Here is a 22,826-nt window from a genome sequence, read left to right as displayed (position 1 = left end):
GCTCTTGGAAAACAGGCTGTTATCTTCACAATCCTCCTCATCAGCTGGAAAAGAGTTCTAATCCACCGGAACCGAAAAACCGCCAGAAAAGTTCCACAGCAGGAACCAGGAACCAATCCACATTGAAAGCGATCCACCAGAACTGAACTCCACTCGGAAATGAACTACACCGGAACTTTACTCCAACGAAAAACTTTAAAAAATCTTGAGGAAAATCCACTGCTTTGAAAAAAGAAAAAAAACACCAGCGAAAAAAACTTTCCGTCCGAACACGCGCGTAGGTTGCTTCGATCTCATATAGCTTGATCCTAAATAGATATTAGTTAATATTGTATGAAAATATTTTTTTACACCAACTTTAGTCGTGGTTATCAATGGGTTAATATTTACCAAATTTTTCGTTTTATGCCTATGAAACAGGGGTTCATTGTTTAAGAGGTTATTTTTTTTTTATTCATAACTTATTTTTATTAGGTCTTTTTATGTGCTACGACCAGGTTAGGACCGAGGATCAGTTTACAATAAAAATATAATATATATATAAAAAAAACTTATAACACTCCATACTTGGAGATCAAGTAACTGACGAGGGTTACTTGGTCCAAGCGGGTCTCGTTTAAGTGGTTACATACATGTAAATCGTCAAAAATGTGCGAGGTTGGTGTGAGCACATATTTAAACTTTTTCATAATCTTTTTGCAGGGCATTTCAATGTACATTTTCATCTACTGACTAAATAAATATGAAGACATTTGGATGTACCATTTTTAGTTAGCAGTTTCAAAAAACGGGTTCCACGATATCTCAACACTGCTTTGACCAAATCATCTAAAAATTTTAGTTAAGACTCGTTAAACCGGTCCTGTGTGCATGACGAAGGCCGATTTTCAAATACTTAATTTCTTAAAAAGATAAAAATATTTTTATGTTTTTCATATAAAAAACGTTAGTTTTGATTTCTGAGTGATTGAAAATCATCTTTTAAGTAAATTTAGTAAATTTTCTGTATTTTGAAATTTTGTGATTTTCTACATGTATGTAACCGCTTAGATCCATAATAAAGGCATTTTTTGTTGCACGGTATTTGCAATTTGCAATGAAAAATATAAAAAAGAGCAGCAAAATTTTGGGCATTTTTAAGGTTCCTAAGGTTTTTGCTAGTTAAAAAAACTAATAAAAATGAAATTGCAAGCCATAGTCTCAACATTTCAATGCAAAAAGTGTTTTAAAATGCATTTTACACTACTTTAGTTGTTTTGCAATCATTAGTTTTCAAAAAATGTAAGATTTGACGAAAACAAAAAAAAGGGAAAAAACACTTATTGCGGAAAAGTAAATCGAAAATTTTCAAAAATTCAAAGTGTTTTAATTCAACCCAAACATGCTAAAAATTATTCTAAACGCAGGGAAATGCATTTTAAATTGATTTCAGCTGATTGCACATAAATTTCCATAGAAATTTTGATGTTTTTTGGAAAAAAAATTTGCCCCCTGTTTTTTCGGGCCAACATTGAAGGGTGGAGGGAGGGGGGAGGGGTGACAAAAACTTGAAATAAAATTTGTACCAGCCTAATTATAAAAAAAAAAATATTAAAAAACATACTGATTTAAAAAAAAAACTATATTTTACGAAATATTTTTTTTAATTGAAAATTTTATTTTTAGTTTCCAAGATATCGTCGATTGAGGATTAAATAGGTAATATTACGAAAATCTCGATATCATAATTATATTTTGTTTCTCAGCAATCAAAAGTCGGATCTACAAAGTTCAAAAGTATTCAATAACTCGAATAAGGATTTAGAATTGTTTGCTGTAATATTTTTTCTGCGTTGATCAAAGTTTGTCATGTTTGGGTTTAAATCTCAGCGTAGAAAAAATATCACAAAGAACCACCACATCACTCGTGAAGGTCACAATCAGCGGTTCAAGCCTGTATAAAGGCATAGGTAGATCTATTCCAGTCAACAGTCCCAAGCTCAAACTGACCAAATTCGTCATCATTGCAGGGCCATCAAAGAGGAAAAGACTCCGGCAATTGCAATTTCGAGGAGGCTATTGCGCAAGTGTGCAAATCTAAACACTCATCTCCGATCTGCTCAACGATTTGACGCGCTTTTTGATGTGATTTCCGTTTTTTCTTAGATTGAAGATCTTCAGACTTCACAGCTTCCTCAAAACTTTATGAGCCCCATGGCCCCGTCGACTTGAGCCGCACTCTTCTCTAGCTCCAATTCGGTTTGTTTTGTTTTCTCCGCTGCTGATGGCCCTTTTGCAGATGAACAAACAGCTTTTGGCTGCACTCGCAACCTCGTCTGACTGATGAGCAGTTTTCGTGTGCAATCTGCACCGTGTTCAATGCAATTTCGCTCCAGGCCTAAGCCGATCCACGGGCGTCGTCGTCGTCGTCGTCGACTGCAACTTGCGATCGTTCGAAGAATTCTCACATAACTTTCCCGCCAAGCGCGATGGGTTTTTTTTCCTTCTATTTGCGTAACATCTCCCTTCTCAGCGCAAGTTCCACGGAGTTGCACACTCAGATCAACCTGCCCTCCTCCTCCTCCTTCGCCGATGATGTAGCAACAAATTGATAACGTAATTCCATCAGTTTGCGTTCGCGCGAGAGAAGGGAGAAGATTCAACATACAGTGAATGCATTCACCGCAGAGAGCACCACATGTAGCATGCAGTTTTGCTGCAGCTGCTCTCTAATCAAACGTGTGCGATTTCTGTTCGATAGCCAGTAATGACCTAATCTTGCACGTTTTTCCATCTTCCTCTCCAAACTCAAGAAGGCAGTCCCACCAAAGTTAAGTTTTAGACTTGGAGCACTTCTACCAACTCTCCAAAGTGGCGCGGACTCCTTTTTAGTGAAAGGGTGCAAAGTAAGTTGTAAGTTGCGCTCGGAATGATTCAGCCTACAGAAGAAGTGCCGTGTGATTGAAGCAGCAAGAATCTTTGACCTTTCTTGATGGAGAGTTGGTGTGTGCTTGGAGTGCTTCACTTCGAGAAAGGGAGCTAATGTGAGCCACTTGACGACGCACTTAGGTTTAACTTTTATAACTTGTTTGAAACGTACTTTAGATTGAAGATTTCGCAGGTCAGAGGGACCCTCCTAAAAATCGTAGTTAAATTAGAAGAAGAAGCATGTTAAATTGTACAGGTTATCAAACTGACCCATAGGCAGAGCTGAAAATGTCAGGGGTCCTGACGCGAAAATCCGCGACGCATACACGATTTTTTCAGATCCATTCACTGAACCGCAAAACCGTGACATAAACAAACCCGACTCAGTCGTGAGTGCCCTAGCTCACTGAGCAGCTGCAATGCGAGGCAGTAGTCGACCAACGCTCATTCGACGTTGTACGCACATACATAAAGAAACAAGTTTTTACACAAATAGTTGGTATTTATGCGTGGAAATGTAATTTTGAATATAATTTATAGTTGTTTTAAGTATTTTGCATTTACTCGACACGGAAAAAATGAATCACATGTAAACTCAGTTGATGTAAACTTGAAATTCGATGTAAACGGTTGAATCACACGTAAAATCATGTTTTTACGTATAATTTGTTGCAAATTTACATCAAATTGCATTTGTATTTAAATGTTTAATGACGTGCAAAAGTGTCAGAAATATTTTTTTGTGTGTAGGCTTACAGTCACATGCTAGCAGTGAACTGACATTTTGGTTTGCTTCATGTGTACGCTGGGTTGGAAACATTTTGCAGGCCTGCCCATAGGATTAAAGTTCCCCTCGACATCAACAATAACCATTCCAAATTATTTTGAATTTTATTTGTTTACAAATTTTCATCATCCGAACTTTTTTTCGTTTTTTTTTTTAATCAAATTAAACTTTTGATAGTGTTGTCAGCACTTGAACAATATTAGATATTTTGTCTGTTATGAAAACACAAGTATACTAGGGAAAACGAGTTTAAGTGTTTTTCGCTAATTCTTCATCAAGGCAAAAAAAACTAAGAGATAAAAATATATGCAATATTACTGTCGAGCGTTTAATTTTCAAAACATGGTCCAGGTCAAAATGTCAGTGAATCTTGTGAATATTTGGCAGAAATTACATTTTTTATAACAAAAAAAAAAGATTATTGACCTTAAATCACTTAAACGTCATTTTGTTAAAAAAAAATCACAAAATCTTTATTGCGCAATTCTCACTAACTTGGACTTCGCACTAAATTATTGCTATCGATCGCACTTTTGCGACTTGTCAAGCTGGCTTGGGAAATTTTAATTTTCTCAAAAAATGATCAAAGCGAGCCGATGTTGCTCACCTGTCAATCGCAATTTTAAAGTGCGAATGTCCAGTTTGGTGGAAACTGCGACTGAAAATGTAAATAAACAACTGCTGGTTGCCTAGTTTTTAGAAATTTTATTGTCAAAAGAGCGAGATAAAAGTGCGGGCCAAATCCAAGTTACAGTGCAAGGATCAATATCGATGACGTCAATTTTCACCAGGAACAGGTTTTGATCCCCAAAGACGCGTTCTTTGATTGATTTTAATTTTCAAGTAATATGTTATCAAATGACAAAGTATTATTTATTTTCTTTGGATTATCGATTTTTTTAACTGTTAAAGGTAATAACAAAGCAAACGAAAATAATGCAAATTTGCTTGATCCAAACTTTAATTTCTCACCGAAACAGATGAAATTCATTTCAGGTCACACCTTATGAAGCTATTCTCATTGCATTGCAAGCCGGGAGTTGCATACCCATCGGGCGTATATGTTCTACCTACCTTAAAATTCCGGTGGTCTTACTTTTTTAAGCTAAATCCAATCAATTCAGCTTTTCTGAAAAATATGTTAAGATTTACCCGGCAATGTTATTGAAAATGGAAAGCTAACGATAAAAAATATATCAATTTAGTTTTGAAAAAATTTCCGAATTGTTGTTTAAAAAAAAAAAAAGACCGTAAATAAGAGATAAGACAATTTTTAAGCAGGGTGGTGTTACTAGCGACTTTTTGATAGTTGACTTAATCATAATTAATCTAGTTTTGAATGCTTTTTAAATGCACAATGGAAAAGCATACTTTTTTTATGTGCACTGGTTCTTTTTACGGCCAGAAAATACTAAAATTTAATATTTTCAGGGCGTATTTTTTTTAATTTAAAAAAAAAGTTTTACAAAAAAAAATGTCGATGCAAAGATATTTTGAAAACTAATGATTGCAAAACAACCTGGCTAGAGTAAAATACATTTTAAATCACTATTAACAATTTAAAAATAAATTATTTTTAATTATAGATTTGGCAACAATCATATTAGGCCGTTGCAAATATATTTCAAAGTTTTTGTCGCCCCCTCCCCCCCCTCCCTTCAAAATTGGTCCAAAAAACCTTGGGGCAAAAAAAAAATTTTTTCAAAAACCTTCAAAATTTTAATGAAAATAGAGGTCAAATCCTGCATTTTCCTGCATTTATAATCGTATTAAGCATGTTTGGGCTGGATTAAAAGTATTTGAATTTTAATGAAATTCCAATGTACAGCACCGCAAAAACTTTTTTTTTCAAACATTTTAAAAGATTTTTCAAAAGTATTTTAAAAGCAGTTTACAAATAAATAAGTATTTCATATCATATCTACAATTATTTGCTAAAGATTTTTTTCATAATTATTTGTTGAAAATATTTTTCATTACAATTTTCAACAAAATGCCGATAGTTTCTTTATTCCACAAAATTCCAAAAAATATTTCAAAAGAACATTAATCAACATTTCTTTGAAAGAAAACGCAGATAATTTTTTTTAAATATTTTGAATAAAAATTATGTGCTTTAATTCAATTGATTAGTAAAATAATACCTTTTGATATAATGTTTGTTAGCCATTTTGCAATGCATTACATTTTTTCATGAATTATCAATAAATGTAAAAACTGCTTTTGATGAAGTTTTACCTGAATTAAAAAAAAATTTCCCTATTGCTGAAATTAAGGAAAGCAACAAAAAATCTTAGTTGCATTTCTTTTAATGATTCTAGGTTTGTTGAATTAGAGAATGTGCTAATTTTATAAAATCTCAACAAACAGCTGAATCATAAATTCTTGAACTTTTTTTATTAGCTCCAATAAAAAAAATGTTTGAGTGTATCCCTCTCACACCTTATGTAAATGTTTATTAGTATAAGCGGGATCGGGGATACACTCAATGTTAACATTTGTTTGTATGACCTAATACAAAAAGTCTAGAATTCAACTGACGGAAATTCTTCAAAATTTCCCAAGATTAATCCAATACTTCTTTTTCAAATCAATAATTTGTGTCAGGGGGTTTTATTTTGTATATAGAACTACTACTATCTTTTAAGACACTTTTCTGTTAATAACTTTGCCAAAAGTAAACATTTTAACGTTTATTTTGAGCAATTTTTAGAGCACCGTGAAATTGCCGTGAAATTTCAATGTTTTGTTATTTTCATGCCGCGTAATTTTGATTTATTTGCCGTGAAAAATCACTAGCACCACTCATGTTTTAGTAATTATAAACATTTGTCATTTTGATAATCGAGCTGCAATAAATAAAAAAAAAACTAATAATCTCAATTCGGTTTTGTTACCATTTGTTCATTTAATTTACCTAACAGAGTTTTTGTGTTCATTTCAGCTGTATGTTACGTTATAATTCATTTCAAAGCAATTGTTACTACTTATTATTCAAATGATGCATAAACAGGAAACATGAACTCATGAATTTGTTAGGGATCGATCCTTTTACCACGGACGAACTTTTACTATGGAATTGCTTCCATAAAATAGAACGATTTTTTGTACCATGCGTCCCCATGATCATCTGAGTAGGCTATCGTTTCGAGGGAACCGCATGGTTCATAATAAAGTCTCATCAACAATGGTTAACTGGCATGATTGCAGGCGCAATTGATAGATTTAAGGCAATTGTTATTTCGGCGGTCAATCTTGTGAAAATTTAGAGATGTGACATCAATTTGATTTATAATTATTATGAAACTGTCATCAAATAGAGTAGGTAAATCGATAATAAAAAGTTAATCAATACTTTTAATTCATCATGTCGTAATAGTACGAAGCTGGATAATCTACTAATTAAGAGAAAGTTAAATACATAAATCTACTCAGCAGCACACGCCAATAATCTCAATCCCTAAACTTCCTCCGCACGCACCGCGGCATCGGAAGCAGATAGAGAATCATGTTGAACGCGCACAGCCCCAGCGCGAACGCAATGCTCGCCGCAATGTCCGTCGTCTCCTGGGGGTGCGCCTTCCCGATCCGCTCGAGCAAAAAGTCCGCCGGCGTCGGGCAAACCGTTCCGGGGCCGGGCTGGCAGCGCATCGGGCGCGCGTGGAAGATCGTCGTGTGGAGCAGCGAGCTCGCGTACTTGGTGTGCACGCCCTTGCTGTTGTCCTGCAGCCACGGCGAGAGGCCCTTGAAGGAGCTGGATGGAGAGTTTGGGTTGATTTGGTTTGCTCTTGTGTACACAAGTTTAGCGATCTTACCGGACAGTTCCACTGGCAAGAACTAAGCACACGATCAAGATGTAGGACACGGCGATAGCGGCGTTGATCTGGGACTTGACAATGAGCTGTTTTTGAGTTGAAGAGAATGTTATGTTGGTTCTTGAACACTTTTGAATGGATCAACTCACCAAGAACGCGATACTGAGCTGTTCAGCGAGCATGAAGCTGGTCCAAAGTGCCACCAGGATGTACATAAAGTAAAGACCGTTCGGGTTGACGGGATCCAGAACCAGTGGGTAGAAGGCACAGGCCGCGATCGCGGCCGAAATGAACGAAAACGGCATCGACACGGTGTTGTACGCGATCAGCAGCGTTGCTCCAGTGTACAAACCTTCCGAGTATTCCTGGCAGAAGCGTTTGCGCCACGACGGAACTGAAAACAAATCTTGAAATCAATCGTCCAAAAAGATCCAAAGCCTCAAACTTACACAACGTGATCGTAGTCCAAATGCCAACTCCGTAGCTCAGCCCCAGCACCGTCATGATCAGTCCACTCTTGCTGAAGAACCCGTGCGAGTCATCCCCGACCTGGCTGTAGAACAGCCACAGCAGTCCAACGGCCGCCGGCAGAGCCAGCAGTCGTAGGAACATCGCCTTCATGCCGGCGTACCCGCAGGAGAAGGTTGCCGCCAGCAGTCGCAGATACAGGATGCCCCAGACCTTTAGCTCGCCGGGTTTGCCGTACGCCAGTGGGATCTTACCGCTGCCGATCGGGTTGATCGGGGCTTCCGGGATGGGAGATTCCCGGGCGAAACGCTCCACTAGGGCTTCGATCTGCTGGCTCGACTCGAGGAAGCGATCGCGGGATCTGTTGGGAGGGGGTTTGAGGGTTGAGTAATACTACTAGGCGATTCAAGGGAGATTTGGATGGGTGATCATCGTAAAATTGAAACAAGCGAGTTTAGTATAAAAATAACACATTTCAAGTCTTTTATTTGCTTTTCACGGACCATTCTGGTTCAAGTAGAGCATCATGTCGATCTCCTCCTCGCGCAGTACGGCCCGCTTCTTGAGGAAGTCCAGCTGGTCGGCTCGGCCGAATCGCAGCTTCATGTCATCACAGGCCGCTGGAATGTTTAGTACTCGCTGGCAGAGCTTCTTGAGCAGCGGGAAGGAACACTCGGTGCGCCAGTAGCCCAGGACGTCCACCGGAGTTTCCAGCTTGACGTCCACGTACTGGCGGATTTCGTCGTCCACCACGTCGGACGATTCCACCTCCAGCGAGAGATCCATGAATTCGTAGAACTTGGACTCTTTCTGGATCTCTACGTTCTTTTTGCCGCTCGAGTGTAGCTTCCGCAGCTGCTCGATGCCGTCCTGATCACGGGCCAGTTGAGCCTTCACGATGGCAAGCGTTTCGACGCGCTCCTCTTCGGTTAGGAAGCGAAGTCCCTTGAACTTCGGATCCAGGAAGACCGCTATCTTGTGGTAGTCGTGCAGCTTCAAGCTTTGCTTGATCTGCATCTGGAATGCTTCTTTAATAGTCTTCATGTTCTCGTCGTCTCCCTCCTCAACGCGAAAGTGCTTCTCCAGCTTCTTCTTCCAGAGAACCACCTCGCTTATTGTCGCGGTCCCGTCCGCCACCAGACTCCGCAGTGGTTCCTTGAACGGAGCCAGTATCTTCTTCATCGCGTCCTCGTCCTCGTCGTCATCTTCAGCCAGGAAGATCTTCTCCACGTACTGTTCGCTGTCAAACTCGAACATGTCCATGATCTTCTTCATGATCCCCCAGAGGGCGGTCACCACGCACGGAATCAGCTCGAACTCCTCCGAGCGTGGCACGTTGAGTTTGGAACCGTACACCAGCTTCAGCGGTTCCGTCTGTTCTCGTTCCAAAATCTCAGGAATTATCGTCGGCATGCTGCCAACAAACTCATCTAGCTCATCTACTTGGACAGTCTTAACGTTGATCTTGCGGAAGTAGTAATCCTCCGCAACCGTGTAGGAATTCACCGTAACGTACGATTTCTGCTCCGCCTCGTTCCGGAACATGCTCAAACTGTAGCTGAGATCACAGTCCACCAACGCTTGGTTCAGCTGCATCCTGGCCTGCTGGTAGATCGAGGGAATTATCCGATCCAGCAGCTTCGACTTATCCGCAAGGAACCCAATATCTTGCTGGCCATAGTACACCCCAACGTTGACCAACATCTGCGCGAACGTCCGGAAGCTCGCACTGTCGAACAGCTCAACGCTGCTGAGATCTTTGTACAGGAAACACGCCTGCTGCCGCACGAGATCATCGATCACGTTCTGAGGCATAGCTGTCGTCTGGAACTTGGCCGCCGCAGCCGTCGCCGAGGCACCTCCTCCGCTTCCGTTGGTCTGCTTCGTCGGTAGGTTCCTGTTGGAAGCCGGTTGCTGCTCGATCTTCACCTCCACCCCGGACGGCAGCTTGATCTTGCACTTGTGCCTCAGCAGCGATCCCGTTCCGGTGCTGGCCTTGTGCAGGACCAACCAGCCGCACTCCAGACATCGCACATAGTTCTGCTTGACCCTTTGTAGTACATCGGCATGTATCGCGCCCAGGTGCTGTTGTTGTTGTGGTGCTTCCGGTACACCAGATCCGGATCCTTCTCGGTGATCTTCTGCTCGAGCATGTCCTTGGTGAGCAGGTTGACGGGGGTGGGTTTGAACATTTGGTCCGCCAGCTGGTACGACATGTTGCCCAGCTGGAACTGGAGCGACTTTTGGGCGGCGGCGGCGGTGCCGGTCGACAAGCCGAACTGCTTCCGGAAGGCGGACTCGTCCGCGAGCGAGCGGGACGAGGTTTTGATTTCGATTTCCGGCTCGTGGGGCGCCTCATCGTTGGAGAAGTCCTCGAGGACTTGGGCGAGCGTGCTGTTGGCGTCGAGGGATACTTCCGAGTCGGCCTAAAATTGGGAGTTTGATGGTTAGAGTTTGAATTTGGATCCTTTGACGTGAGACGTGTGGTGCTACAAATCACGCGTTTCAAGTCACATTGACATGACGTGAAGGAAGCAACACAGAATGCGTTAAATCACGTTGCTTCGTTAGAAAGTCGCATTAGCACCCTTCTACGTGATTCACTCATGAGTTTCCACAGTTTGTTGATCACGACATCACGCGTCACGACCGCAAGCTTCCAAAATACCAGAACACGCGCGTTCTCTCTCTCTCTCGCAAGAGAATGAGAGAACGAACGTGTAACGGTACACGAAAACAAAGAGAGAATCACGAGTGTAGTGGTGGTGAGCGCCGCGGCGCTCATCGGCGACGACCACTTGTTTGTGTATATATTCCGTCATTGCATTCGACACGCGGAAACACTGTGAAGAGGAGGAACGCTGGATAATTCGTTCTTCGTTCGACTTTCACAGCTCGTGCAGGCGTGCGAGGTCCGCCATTTTGAAGCTGACCACGTCACACAGCTCACACAGCGTCACGTCAAAGTAAATGTTCAAATGAGATTGTATCATGGCATACCTGGATGTCCGGATCGGCCGCTTCCTCCTTTATCTGGAGCTGCATGTACATCAAAGCAGCCGCTGCCGCCTTGCCGTCCAGCTTGTCCCGTCTCATGGTGTCCGCACTCTTGCTTCGTGCATCACGGATACCTGCCGCGTTGACGACGACAGGTGGCAGTGACCCGTCCAGCAGTGTAATCGAAGCCGATCTGTTGCCACCGTTGGTGGATGTGGATGAGGACGGCGTCTGTTGATCCCGTCGCATCATCCTCGTAGCCGCAGGTCACGACGAAGCCGATGCTCAAAGTTCGATGGCACGACGACGACGACGGCAGGAAGACTCGTCTGTTTGCAGTTCTTGTTGGCAGTCAACGAGCCTTGCATGTCCAGTTTGCGTCGCTACCTTCTTCACCTCGTCGTTCTGCTAGACACGTCCCTCGCTCACTTCCCACTTTTTGATACACACAGAGTCGTTCCTTCTTCTAGCTGCTACTTCGCGCTTCGTTTGCTACACACTTCCTTCTTTGCGTCGTATTTGTCACGCACGCACACAACACCGACTCGACGTTCCGACACGCGGTGACGAAAAAAGCACGACCACTTCGGTTCACTCTCAACGCTCAACTGAGTCGTGAGTGCGCCCGACTCAACCACCGACCTGCCTGGCTGGCTTGCTGGACCTGCAAACTTGGTGAGAGTCACGTTTTCCAGTTCTCTATCGCGTCTTCGCCTCACCACACACCGTACACCTCACCTGTCGTCGCCACCGCTTCTTCCGCAGCTTCTACGAAGCAAAGGTGCACGTTTCATGCTTGGCGCAGATACACGCAAAGCACGCGATGTACACGAAGAAACTCACAAAAAAGACCGGTGCGTAGAGAAGCTCGGGTTTGGGGTTGCAGCGCACAAAGTCCGCATTAAACCAACCACAAAAACCCTACCATCTCTACTGCACAGCGCACACACACGCCGCAGGTAAGAAAGAACTCCAGAAGAATATCTTCACACACAGGTACAACAGGTACAACTCGACGCAAAGGATATCGTGGTGGTGTGTGTGCTCTTCGTTCAGACATTGGCAGAAGAAAGAGGCTGATGATGGAGCCGATTCAGCTGCCGGTGACGACGGTGGCGTGACGAAGGGTACACAGAGGATTGCGCGCGGCGGGGTGGACATTCGAAGAAGCACGAAACAAAGTGGGAAACGGTGTGAATTTTGCTTTGCTTCTTCCCGTTTTAAGGGTAAGAACTTTCGTGCGAAAGAAACAAACAAATTGCGTTGAAATTGGAAAAGAAGCCATTCCAAAAATTAAATTGTGTTGATGATGACCAGTTTTCTAAATAGTGAATCACGAAAAAAAATACTTCTGGAATTATTGTTTCTTTTTGGGTATTATAACATATTATTTTTGTTAAAGCTGGCAAAAAAATCATGTAATAAGTTGGAAATGTAGAAATATCATCAGAATTTAATATAAACAGTCAGTTTTAAGAGAATGCATGCAAAATATGTCATTTCTAACAATTTTTCATCTGAATTTTAAAATTAAAATGACTTGTGCTTTGAATCCCGGACACTGTTAAAAGCTGATTCGAAATCCAGACACTTTTGCTTCGAATTCCGGACACTCGATTTTGCTTATGAATCGCACAAATTTGGACTGAAATGTTAGAGAATGGCATTCTTTAGGTCTCAAATAAGCTTTTAACATCAAAACAATCGATAGTTTATATAAAAATAGCTAGAATTTAAGGAAATCAAAACATAAATTTCTGCTCGGCCTTCCCGGTGCTTCGGACGCCTATGAAATATTTCCTTTGAAATGTTTCGCATTTTTGGTAAACTTATAATTTTATTTTATTTAAATGTTTTGGCAATAACTACAGCGTTCAAACAAACTATAGATAAAAGTTGCTGTTAGAATTCATCAAAAAACACAGTTTTGACATTCATAATGCGAACTTATGCGAACTTATATCCCCCGGTGGTTGGGCACTTTTTCGTTTGACGCTTTTTTAGTTTGTACCCCGTTGGTTTGACAAAGTCAAACTAAAAAGTAACGAACTGTCACTTTTTACACGGCGCTCACGCACACTATCAAAACAAACGTTTGGTAGTGTGTGTGAACTCCGTGTAAAGAGGGTGTCAAATTAAAAAGTTACCTCGTTTGTTTGACAACAGTTGATGTCAAACCATCGGGGTTTCAGTGTACAGTAAGGTGCTGTCAAAAGTTTCCAAAATATAAAAAAAAACATGAAATTATGTTAGCATCGTTTGCATGAGTTTTCAAATGAAAATGCACTTTTTCTTGTAATTATAAGTGAAAAGACCAGACAGAAACAACCTGTACGAGTTGACATTTTGCTGAGTACAATTAACACATTTTTTTGTTAAATTAAACCTTGAATCTTGAGCTAGAAATCCACCGGTCTCCGGATAGATATTTGACAGACCTTTCAAAGCAGTTAACACATTGAAAATCTGGCAACTATCTTGAAAATTACCACTTAATTAATATTTTTACACATTTTTGCTGTCGGATTCCAGTAAGTTTTATGTATTTAAAATGCGATCATCTCATCATCATCATTTTTCCCAAAGAGTCACAAACTTAAAAAAATCTGGCAACCATATCTTTAGAGATACAGTCAAGACTCAATTATCCGAAGCCTCGATTATCCGAAGTTTCGATTATTCGAAGGTTTGTATGGGACTTCGGATAATCGAATAACGAACAAAAAAAAATCGTTTTTGTTTTAATTTTCTTGTTTTTAACCTAAACTTGGATTCCTACGACCCCATTTTAGTCAAATATGAGTTGTTGCAAGTTTTTCAATATTGCATCACCACCATCTTTGATTTAAAAATTCTAAATAATTTTAGCGTAGTTTAGGGGTCATACCTATGCTCAACAATTAAAAATTAGACAACAACAAAAAATTCCGTGATTCGATTATCCGAAGTTTCGATTATCCGAAGTGAAATTTTTCCGAGGCCTTCGGATAATCAAGCCTAGACTGTATTCAATAAACTCACTATTGAGCGTATTCCCGAAAAGGACACGCGGCATACCAGCCTCGAAACGACGCGCCGCACTTTCGGCAAATGCGCGCTGTCAAATCCCATACTGTGCGTTTTATTTTGTTGATCTTCTTCTTCGAATTGCATGGCATTGTTGCCGGAATCTTTTTATTGCACCAAAAGTGCAGAAAATCGCTGACAACAGTGTCTGCGGCACATTCTGAAATGCCGCGCGGCGTGTATCTTCCAGAGAAACGGACAATATTCAATTCTCTTTAATGTCAGAACTCAGAAATTTGGATTAAATCTGGAGCAACATTTGAAAAGGGCGCATTTTGACAGCTAGAACTATTTGGAACATTCTGGGACAACAGGTAACTATTTCATTTCTCGTGTTGCTCCAGAAATTGTCGGGGTCTGCAATTCGAGTCTTTGTTGAAAAAGTAATTAAAATACATTTAAATGATGAATTAAATATTCAAAAATCAGTTTCAGACTAAATTTTTTTATTAAACTTTTCACTAATTATTGTGCAACATATTGTTATGATAAATTCTCTTTTTTGGATATAAGTGGAAAAAATAATAATAATAATATTATGTTGTGCTATGGCTCAAGTTGGTCAACATTCGGTTGGCAGTACTGCCATTTCTTGAAAAAAAAAATGATTTAGGAAAACTGCGAAAATATTTTTTGGTTCAATTTTTCGAAGTTAAATGAACCTCGAAAAGTACTTTATTTGCAGCAAAGACATTGACGAATATACCAATGTTTGCTGAGATACAGGTTTCTGAAAGAAACAGGAAAAATGTGGCTGATGAAATTTTTTGCAATTATATAACAGACCGGAAGATGAGTAGGGGAACAGCATCTAATTCTAGCGCGCCCCCAATGTTGCCATATCAGCACTTTGACGTTTAATTACTGCTCATAAATTGCGTTTTCAACTGAAATCGAGTGATAAATAGTTCAACAGGAAGTGAGCAAGCAAGTTTCTATAAACAGTTTTACAAAATAAATTGTTTAAATAGTGAAAATCAGCAAATTAGATGGAGTTAGGACCTGCCAAACATACGAGAATTTCCCCTTGCTTAACTTGGAATTTATGCGCGATATCAAAATTTCAGCACAGTATTTTTCGATTGTATATAGGAAAAATGCAAAAAGTCTTCTTTGGAAAAAAGAACTCACAAAGTCTGGAGCAACATTTGAAAAGCATTTCAACAGCTAGACCTATTTTGCAAATTTGGAGACATCAGGTTACAATTAAATTTGAACAAAACCCGCAAGAAATTTCAAAACATGGATTTAATTTAGCATTCAAATTCATGTCTTAAAAGTTAAACTTTATTACCGCATTTAAGTACGATTTTACCGAATTCTGTATTTTTTCAGTTTACAGACAATTCACGCCAACTTCATCAATGTTCTAGGCATTATTCCGGTCTTTTTAAATCTTCACGTTTTCCTGGTAAACCCCCTCTGACTCTGCTCTTCCTGCTTCGACTTGATCCAATCCCCCAAGCCACTGTGTTCTTTGTTACCATCCGCACTCTGTAGTCACAGTCGTGGCTCGCGAGGGCTTCTGCTATCTTCAACAAGCCACACAAACACACACACACCGACCCACGTTACAACAACCTGAGCCGTCCAACCAGCCAGCCGCGGAGCGTGACAAAATGTGCTCCCCGCGACCAACCACGCGAGGGGCTGCTTGTATTGGCGAACGTGCATCAAATTCATGTTTTCTGGATTTTTTTGTTCCGTCCGTCCGTCCACCGCCGCCACCCTATCTGTTTCCCCCAGCAAAACAACAATACACGAAGAACTGAGGCAAAAAAAAAACAACAACGACCACGGCGGCAATCGCCAAGTCACGCACTTCGTACGAAGACACGATCGAGCGAGACTTGAGTCTCGATCTGGAAGGCAGCAAAAAGCACTGTGTGTTGCCAACGTGGCACAAACACGAAGTTCGTGAGTCGGCGATCACTCACGATCTCACAACACAACGTTGGCCATGGCGACGATCGCAGCCATGAGCGAAACAAAAGCTCACGATCCAAAAAAAAAACTCCAAGCTTGAACTCGTGTCCTTGGAGTGAAAAGATCATTCATCCCTCGCGTGGATCGCGTTTTCTGCTGACCAGACCAGACTAGACCGGACGGAACGCGAAAGAGTAGAAAGAGGCGTCTTTTACAGAACCTGAGCTTGAGCGGAGGTGAAACGAAGATTGGGAAAGAGAAAAAGAATGAGGAGCAGAGGAAACGTGAGATGAGTGCGGCGCGCGTTCTCACGAAATGGTGAGTGAAACGCTGTGAAGCACTCACTCGCGACTGTGTGAGTGAGGTTGTGTTGAGCGCGACGGGAGAGGAAGTGGTTGATAGAATGAGAGAGAGACATTGAGTGGCTCTAAAGTAGGGGTGATCGTTTTAAATGGTATGTTTCTTTTCACATAAAATCTGGAGTTTTTTTTTAAGTTTTAATAAACCAAATTTTCAGTTCATGCTTTTTGGGTGTTTTTAATACTCCTGACTCAAGGCGGTTTCGTAAACACCCAATAAGCAAAAACTAAAAAATTTAGTTTATTGGACCTTTTAAAATGTACTTTGAAATTTACTGCTGTAAATATAGTTAAGCATTTGTATTTAATACAATTCAAAACGTTCTCAGTACATTTCTAGAGTTTTTTAAAGGTTATATAAGCTATTGTGTTTCAAATGTTCGATAGATCTAAAAGTTTGTATGATATCTAAGTTTGTATGGTACTTCGGATAATCGAATCATTAACAAGACAAACGTTTTTATTTTCTTACTTTTAAAAATAAACTCGAGTTATACGACCCAATTTTATTCAAAATTCAATAGTTGGTTGTAAACACATTTTTTCTAAATTTCATCACCGACATTTTTGCCGCCATCTTGGATTTAGAAGTTCAAAATTACTTTAGTCACAAATGAGATAAAACTTTTTTTATGCGAATACTCTGTTCCAAATATTTTCCAAGTTTTTGTCTCCCCCTCCTTCATAAACGGTCTAATTTTAAGTGCAATCAGCTGAAAACAATTTAAAGTTCATTTCCCTGCATTTATAATCATTCTTAACATGTTAAAGTTAATTTAAAAATATTTGTTTTTGTGAATTTTCGCTGTAAACTACCGCAAAAACTTATTTTTTTTTCACAAAAAAGTAAGTATTAGATTTTTTTTTGAAACAAAAATTTTGACGACAACGAACCTTTCTGGTTTTGGCGAGCAGTCTTGTAGAAAAAAAAAACAGTTTTTTCTACTTCACCTATGTTTCGGCCTTTATATTTTGAAGGCCATTAAATAAAAGTCGAAACGTCGGTGAAGTAGAAAAATTCTGTTTTTTTCTGCTCGTCAAAACCAGAAAGATTCAAAATAATCAGTCGTTGCGAACCCGGAGCGATGACAACAAAATTTGATATTTTTATGATAAAAAGCAAAATCTGATGAATAAATAATAAATATGGTACTTTTTATTAACTTATCCATTTTATTGAATGTTATTGAACTTAGTTTAACAAAAAAAGTATTTTGAGTTTTTCAAATGAAACATTCAAAGAAACCTTACCAATGGTCATTTTGATGTAATAAATTCAATATGCACACTTTTAGGCTGAAATTTGTAAGAAACATAATTATCAAATTCACCTCAAATTTTAAAATAACAATTTCTGAGGAAACTATTTTTTAAAGCACTATTAAAAAAAAACTTTTTGTAAAAACGTTGATTGCCATTCTGTGGCCTACCACAGTACATGTTTGAAAAATAAAAAAGATAAAAAATTGCGACAAGTCTTGCAGGTCGAATAATATTTGAAAAAATAAATTAAAATCCAATCAATGTCATTACGATTTACGGAACGGAACGTTTGATATTAGCTTTTTTCAGAAAAAATACTATACTAAAATGCAGCAAGTTAAAAAGCACAAGTTCTAAATAAAAATGCCATAGACCGAATTTTTTTAGCACTCAATTTGCCATAGTTTGCTTTTTGGCAAATGCCTTACTTAATTATAGTTTTCGATGTAAATGATCCAAATTTCCAAAAAATGCCGTGATTCAGAAAAATTCTAAAATCAAACAGGGTAAAAATTACGTGAGTTTGTGAATGGAGTTTCACCTTATTTTGTTTTCATTGTATAACACTAAAGTTTATACAAAAGACCGGATTTGAGATTTTTTATATTTGCAAAATGAGTACCAAACGACATTGGCATGGATCTTTTTTTTTTTTAAAAAAAACTTCATCATCCCGGTACGAGAATCGAACGCACGACCTCTGGATTGGAAACCCAGCACGCCGCTAGTCGAAACCCATCCCCTACCGGTCAGTATTCCCAGTGAGTAGAATTACTCTTTGAAGGGATCTGACTTTGCCGAACCAGACAGGAATCGAACCCATCACCTTCCGCTTACAAGGCGAAACCCGTAACCTCACGGCCACGAAAGCTCGGCACTTTACTAAATTATAAATTTTGATGTAACATATGGACCATAGCATAAGTTAGGTCAAGCATATTCATGATTCACACTGACAAAAAAAAACTTAAAAAGTGTGAAAAACATGAAAATAGAATTAAAAAAATACACCATACCAGATTTCAAATGATCACTGCTCGCCTCTTTTTATTAGGTCCTATAAACAAATTTTAACATTGAGTGTATCCCTTTCAAACCTTATGTCAATGCCCATCGGAGTAAGCGGGATATACTTAATGTTTACATTTGTTTAAAGGACCTAATAAAAAAAGTCTAGACTGGAAAGCCGTTTGCTTCTTCCCTGTTATTTGCACATGATTTTTTTTCTCATTTCAACAACTCATGTTTTATAAAAACAACCACTTTTCCTTGCTTATCGTGCAATCAATGAAAATGTAATGTCATCATACTTAAAAAAAAATACAACCAGAACAATGCAAGCATTGAATAAAAATAAGAAAAAGAATAAAAATTTGAATTAATTAGAAACAGAATTCGTAAATTATCGGTAAACTGGAAACTTCTGATTTTGGTGAAATTTATCTGAAATTTGGTACAGTCCAGACTCAATTATCCGAAGGCCTTCGAAAAATTTCACTTCGGATAATCGAATCATAAAAATTAAAAATATCATTGTCTTATTTTGTATTGTCAAGCTTATGTGATTTCCAATTCAAGATGGTGGCTAAAATGACAGTGATGAAATAAAAAAAGTTTTGTTTTTTATTTAGGTTGCAATCAACTACTTTCAAATTTAAGTAAAATGTGGTCGCAGAACTTAAATTTGGTGTTAAAAATATGAAAATAAAAAAAATGAGCTTTTTTTTCTGTTCGTGTTTCTAGCGAACCAAAAAAAAGAAAATCAATCCACATTAACAACCCCGGGTCAGAAACATACCAGCATAATTAGTACATCGATTCTAACATTTACGATTTTTAGGATCTCTCAAAAATTGCTGTCCCTATTCAGACTGATGTCCCGATCTCCCCTCTTGACGGTACCGAATGGTTTCGATTTGTTAGAGATTTAAAACTTTTTGAGCTGCTGGCATACCTATTACTGATTAATTATAAGTTTCTTTGGGATTGAATAAATATAAAACTGTTTATTAAAAGACAAATAAAGATCACTAACCTGCGATCCACCGTCGACAGACAGAGATAATACATCAGAGGATTCTCAAGCTGTGGGCAAGGAAAACCGATTCCATGGAAGTACTCCAGCATAGCTCTGGTTCCTCCAGAGTAAACAGCTCCTCCCAGACATAGAAAAAGTGCTCTGAAATATTAAGATATACATTAGAGAGATTACTCTGACAAATTCGAATCCTGAAACATACCTATCCAAAAACGGGAACACATCCGATCGTGGCTTCTCCATCGACAGCAGTATTCCACATCCGGTTTTCTTAGCCGAATTGGACAAAATACTGATCAACAGGTAAGCACTCAGCGGATCCAACCCCTGGGTAGGTTCATCTAGCAACAACATCACCGGATCCCTCACCAGCTGAACCCCAATCGCCAGCCGACGTTTCTCGCTGATGTTCAGATTCTCAACCTTTTTGTGCGAGACCTGGGACAGCGCCAAATCGGCCAACACCTGGCGCACCTTGGAGCTCTTCAAATATCCGCCCAAAATGGTCGGCGTATAGTTGAGCGTCTGCGACACGGTCAGCCCAGGGATGAAGTCACAGGCATGGGTCACGTAGCCGCACCGTTGCTGAAACAGCGACTTTGTCAGCGGAGATCCGTTGAGCAGAACCTGGCCCCGGGACGAACCTTCCGAGCGACGGGCGATCACGTCCAACAGGGCGCGCTTACCACTACCCTTCGAACCGAGGATGGCCATCACTTCACCGCTGTGAACGGTGAGGTGGACCCCTTTCAGGACCAGCGCAGATTGGCCACCGCCATTGAAGCAGCCGCCGGTGTCGACCTGAGGATGAAAAAAAACATTATTATTGCGGCCTCTAATATTTCGAATATTTTGAAATGATTCTATTTTTGGCAGGTTTGTTAACCTTTTTCCATCCATTTAGCTAAAACTCAATACACAAATAAAAAGATTTTTAAGCAAATAATTGTCCAATTTTCAAGATCCAAAAAAGACAACTGCACAGCAATCCGAATTTTCACTATTTGAGTGTTTTTGAATACCTCTGACTCGAGGCGATTTCAAAAACACCCAAAAGCAAAATTAAAAAAATGTGTTTATTGGGCCCTTTAAAAAAAAAACTTTGGATTTGAACTATTTGAGGAAAGGAATTCTCGCTTGTTTTATCATTACAAAGAATCGTGTCCTAAAGAACTACAAGCACAAACGATGCAACACTCATTCTATCACGTAACATTATTCTGTACAGGAAATAATAAACATTAATGTTTATCATTAAACATCACGAGGATATAACATTCTTCCTTATGATTTACATTTCCCCAAAAAAACTAATGTTTGCGTGATGTTTGCAGTGGTAACTGGTACGTTCAATGTAAACTCAACACGACATCTAAATAAAACTTGAAAATCAAACATTAAAATTCATGTTTCAACAATATTATTATTTAAAATCAAGTATTTACGAGGCAAACGATTATTCAACACTACTTCCGAAAGATTCCTCAAACGAGAGACTTGCTCGCGTCAACAACAACAAACCTTCAACCGGAACCAACACTTTCCGGGGACTTATGTGACCAAAAAGCTGCAATAGTTTGTGTAAATCCGGAGCACGTTCACGGAAAAGCAATAACAATAGAATAGCAGAGAGGAACGGTGGATTTGCACCAAAACAAATTAACTTTCGGAAGCCAAAAGAGGTCACCTTCTCGCTCTCCACAAATTTTCTCTCTCACTCCCAACACCAGCAAAAAAAAAAACATCCCAAACTAACCTCGGTTGTGTGGTAAATGTTGTGCGCCTCGAGCACGTAGTCACTGCCGATCATTTTCGCTCTCTCACTCTCTCTCTCTCACACAAATCAAACGATCACGCTGCAGCGGACGATCGACGATGAAAAAGCACCTCCGACGAACTTCGCGGTTCGATCGCGACTGAGCCTGGCCAGCGGCGATCGCGAAGGTATCCGTCGCGGAGAGTGTGTCTTCACAGGTGAGTCGAGCGCTGGTGAGATTCGAAGAGTCGCGCTCCCGGTTCGAAAAGTGCAATACAAGCGTGGGAACGCGAACGGGTGAGAGCGCGGTGGATGATCGCGGTTGGACCAATACAAGTCTGTCTAGTTTGGGGTACTTGGCCAAGTCTTATTTAAAAAAAATCAACTGGGTATATTTTTTGCATTTGTATTTTAAAAAATGCTGCTAAAAACTGCACAAAACTATGTTGCTAACAAATAATATTAATTTTAAAGACATAAAAAACAGGGCTGAAAAAGTTTTTGAGTTCCATCTTTTTCTCGATGTAGCAACATAACGTCATGATTCGAAATCCGGACACTTAGTAACATATCATTTTTGTTATAGCTGGCAAAAAATCATGTAATAAGTTGGAAATGTAGAAACATCATCAGGGTGTAGTATAAACAGTCAGTTTCAAGAAAATGCATGCAAAATATGTCATTTCTAACAATTTTTCATCAGAATTTTAAAATTAAAATGACTTGTTGTGCTTCAAATCCCCGACAATGATAAAAGCTGATTCGAAATCTGGACACTTTTACTTCGAATTCCGGACACCCGATTTTACTTATGAATCACACAAATTTGGACTGAAATGTTAGTGAATGGCATTCTTTAGGTCTCAAATAAGCCGTTACATCAAAACAATCGATAGTTTATATAAAAATTTGCTAGAATTTAAGTAAACCGAAACCATAAATTTCTACTTTGCCTTCCCGGTGCTTCGAATGCCTATGAAATATTTCAAGTGAAATGTTTCGTATTTTTCGTAAACTTATAATTTTATTGTATTAAATTGTTTTGGAATTAACTACAGCATTCAAACAAACTTTAAATGAAAGATGATGTTGGAATTCATCAAATAAAACAGTTTTGCATTCATAATGCGAACTTATATCCAAATAATTGATAAAACCAGTTGAAGTGTCCGGGTTTTGAAGCGTCCGGGAATTCGAATCATGACGTTATGAGAAACCATGTTTTCCCCTTAGATGTTTTAAGGGGAAAAAAGCAGTGTTCCACACAATTCCAATTAACATCATTCAAGTATAAAAAAAAACTTTTCAGTTGCAGGTCGTTGCAAATAATTCGTCTGTTGTGTGCTATCTTGTGACAACGACCATTTAGTACTTTTCGAAACTATGAATGATGGAGTAAAACTTTTTGAAGCAATCGGTTCCCATACTATCGCTGAACAAACGT

At 39.4% G+C, this 22,826-nt stretch overlaps 2 protein-coding genes across 2 annotated transcripts; both read right to left on the bottom strand.

Annotated features, from left to right (window-relative positions):
- Nucleotides 1-7,028: 7,028 nt before the first annotated feature.
- Nucleotides 7,029-21,529, bottom strand: LOC6036786 (ATP-binding cassette sub-family G member 5). Its single transcript, XM_038259948.1, has 7 exons — nt 21,383-21,529; nt 19,829-20,427; nt 19,624-19,767; nt 7,959-8,338; nt 7,659-7,903; nt 7,510-7,595; nt 7,029-7,448 (listed from the first exon to the last, which is right to left on the bottom strand). Exons 1-7 carry the CDS (start codon nt 21,434-21,436, stop codon nt 7,148-7,150), a joined length of 1,809 nt encoding a protein of 602 aa, XP_038115876.1. The 5' UTR covers nt 21,437-21,529; the 3' UTR covers nt 7,029-7,147.
- LOC119768780 lies at nt 8,431-11,676 on the bottom strand. The gene is given in 3 exon segments (XM_038259940.1): nt 8,431-10,025; nt 10,028-10,403; nt 10,978-11,676. Coding segments are annotated over 3 exon segments (2,178 nt in total). The 5' UTR covers nt 11,227-11,676; the 3' UTR covers nt 8,431-8,472.
- Nucleotides 21,530-22,826: the final 1,297 nt, after the last annotated feature.

This window comes from Culex quinquefasciatus, chromosome 1, assembly GCF_015732765.1.
Source record: "Culex quinquefasciatus strain JHB chromosome 1, VPISU_Cqui_1.0_pri_paternal, whole genome shotgun sequence".
Classification (NCBI taxonomy): Eukaryota; Metazoa; Arthropoda; class Insecta; order Diptera; family Culicidae; genus Culex; species Culex quinquefasciatus.
The sequence above is the reverse complement of the archived record's forward strand: the minus strand, read 5'-3'. Positions and strand labels throughout refer to the sequence as shown.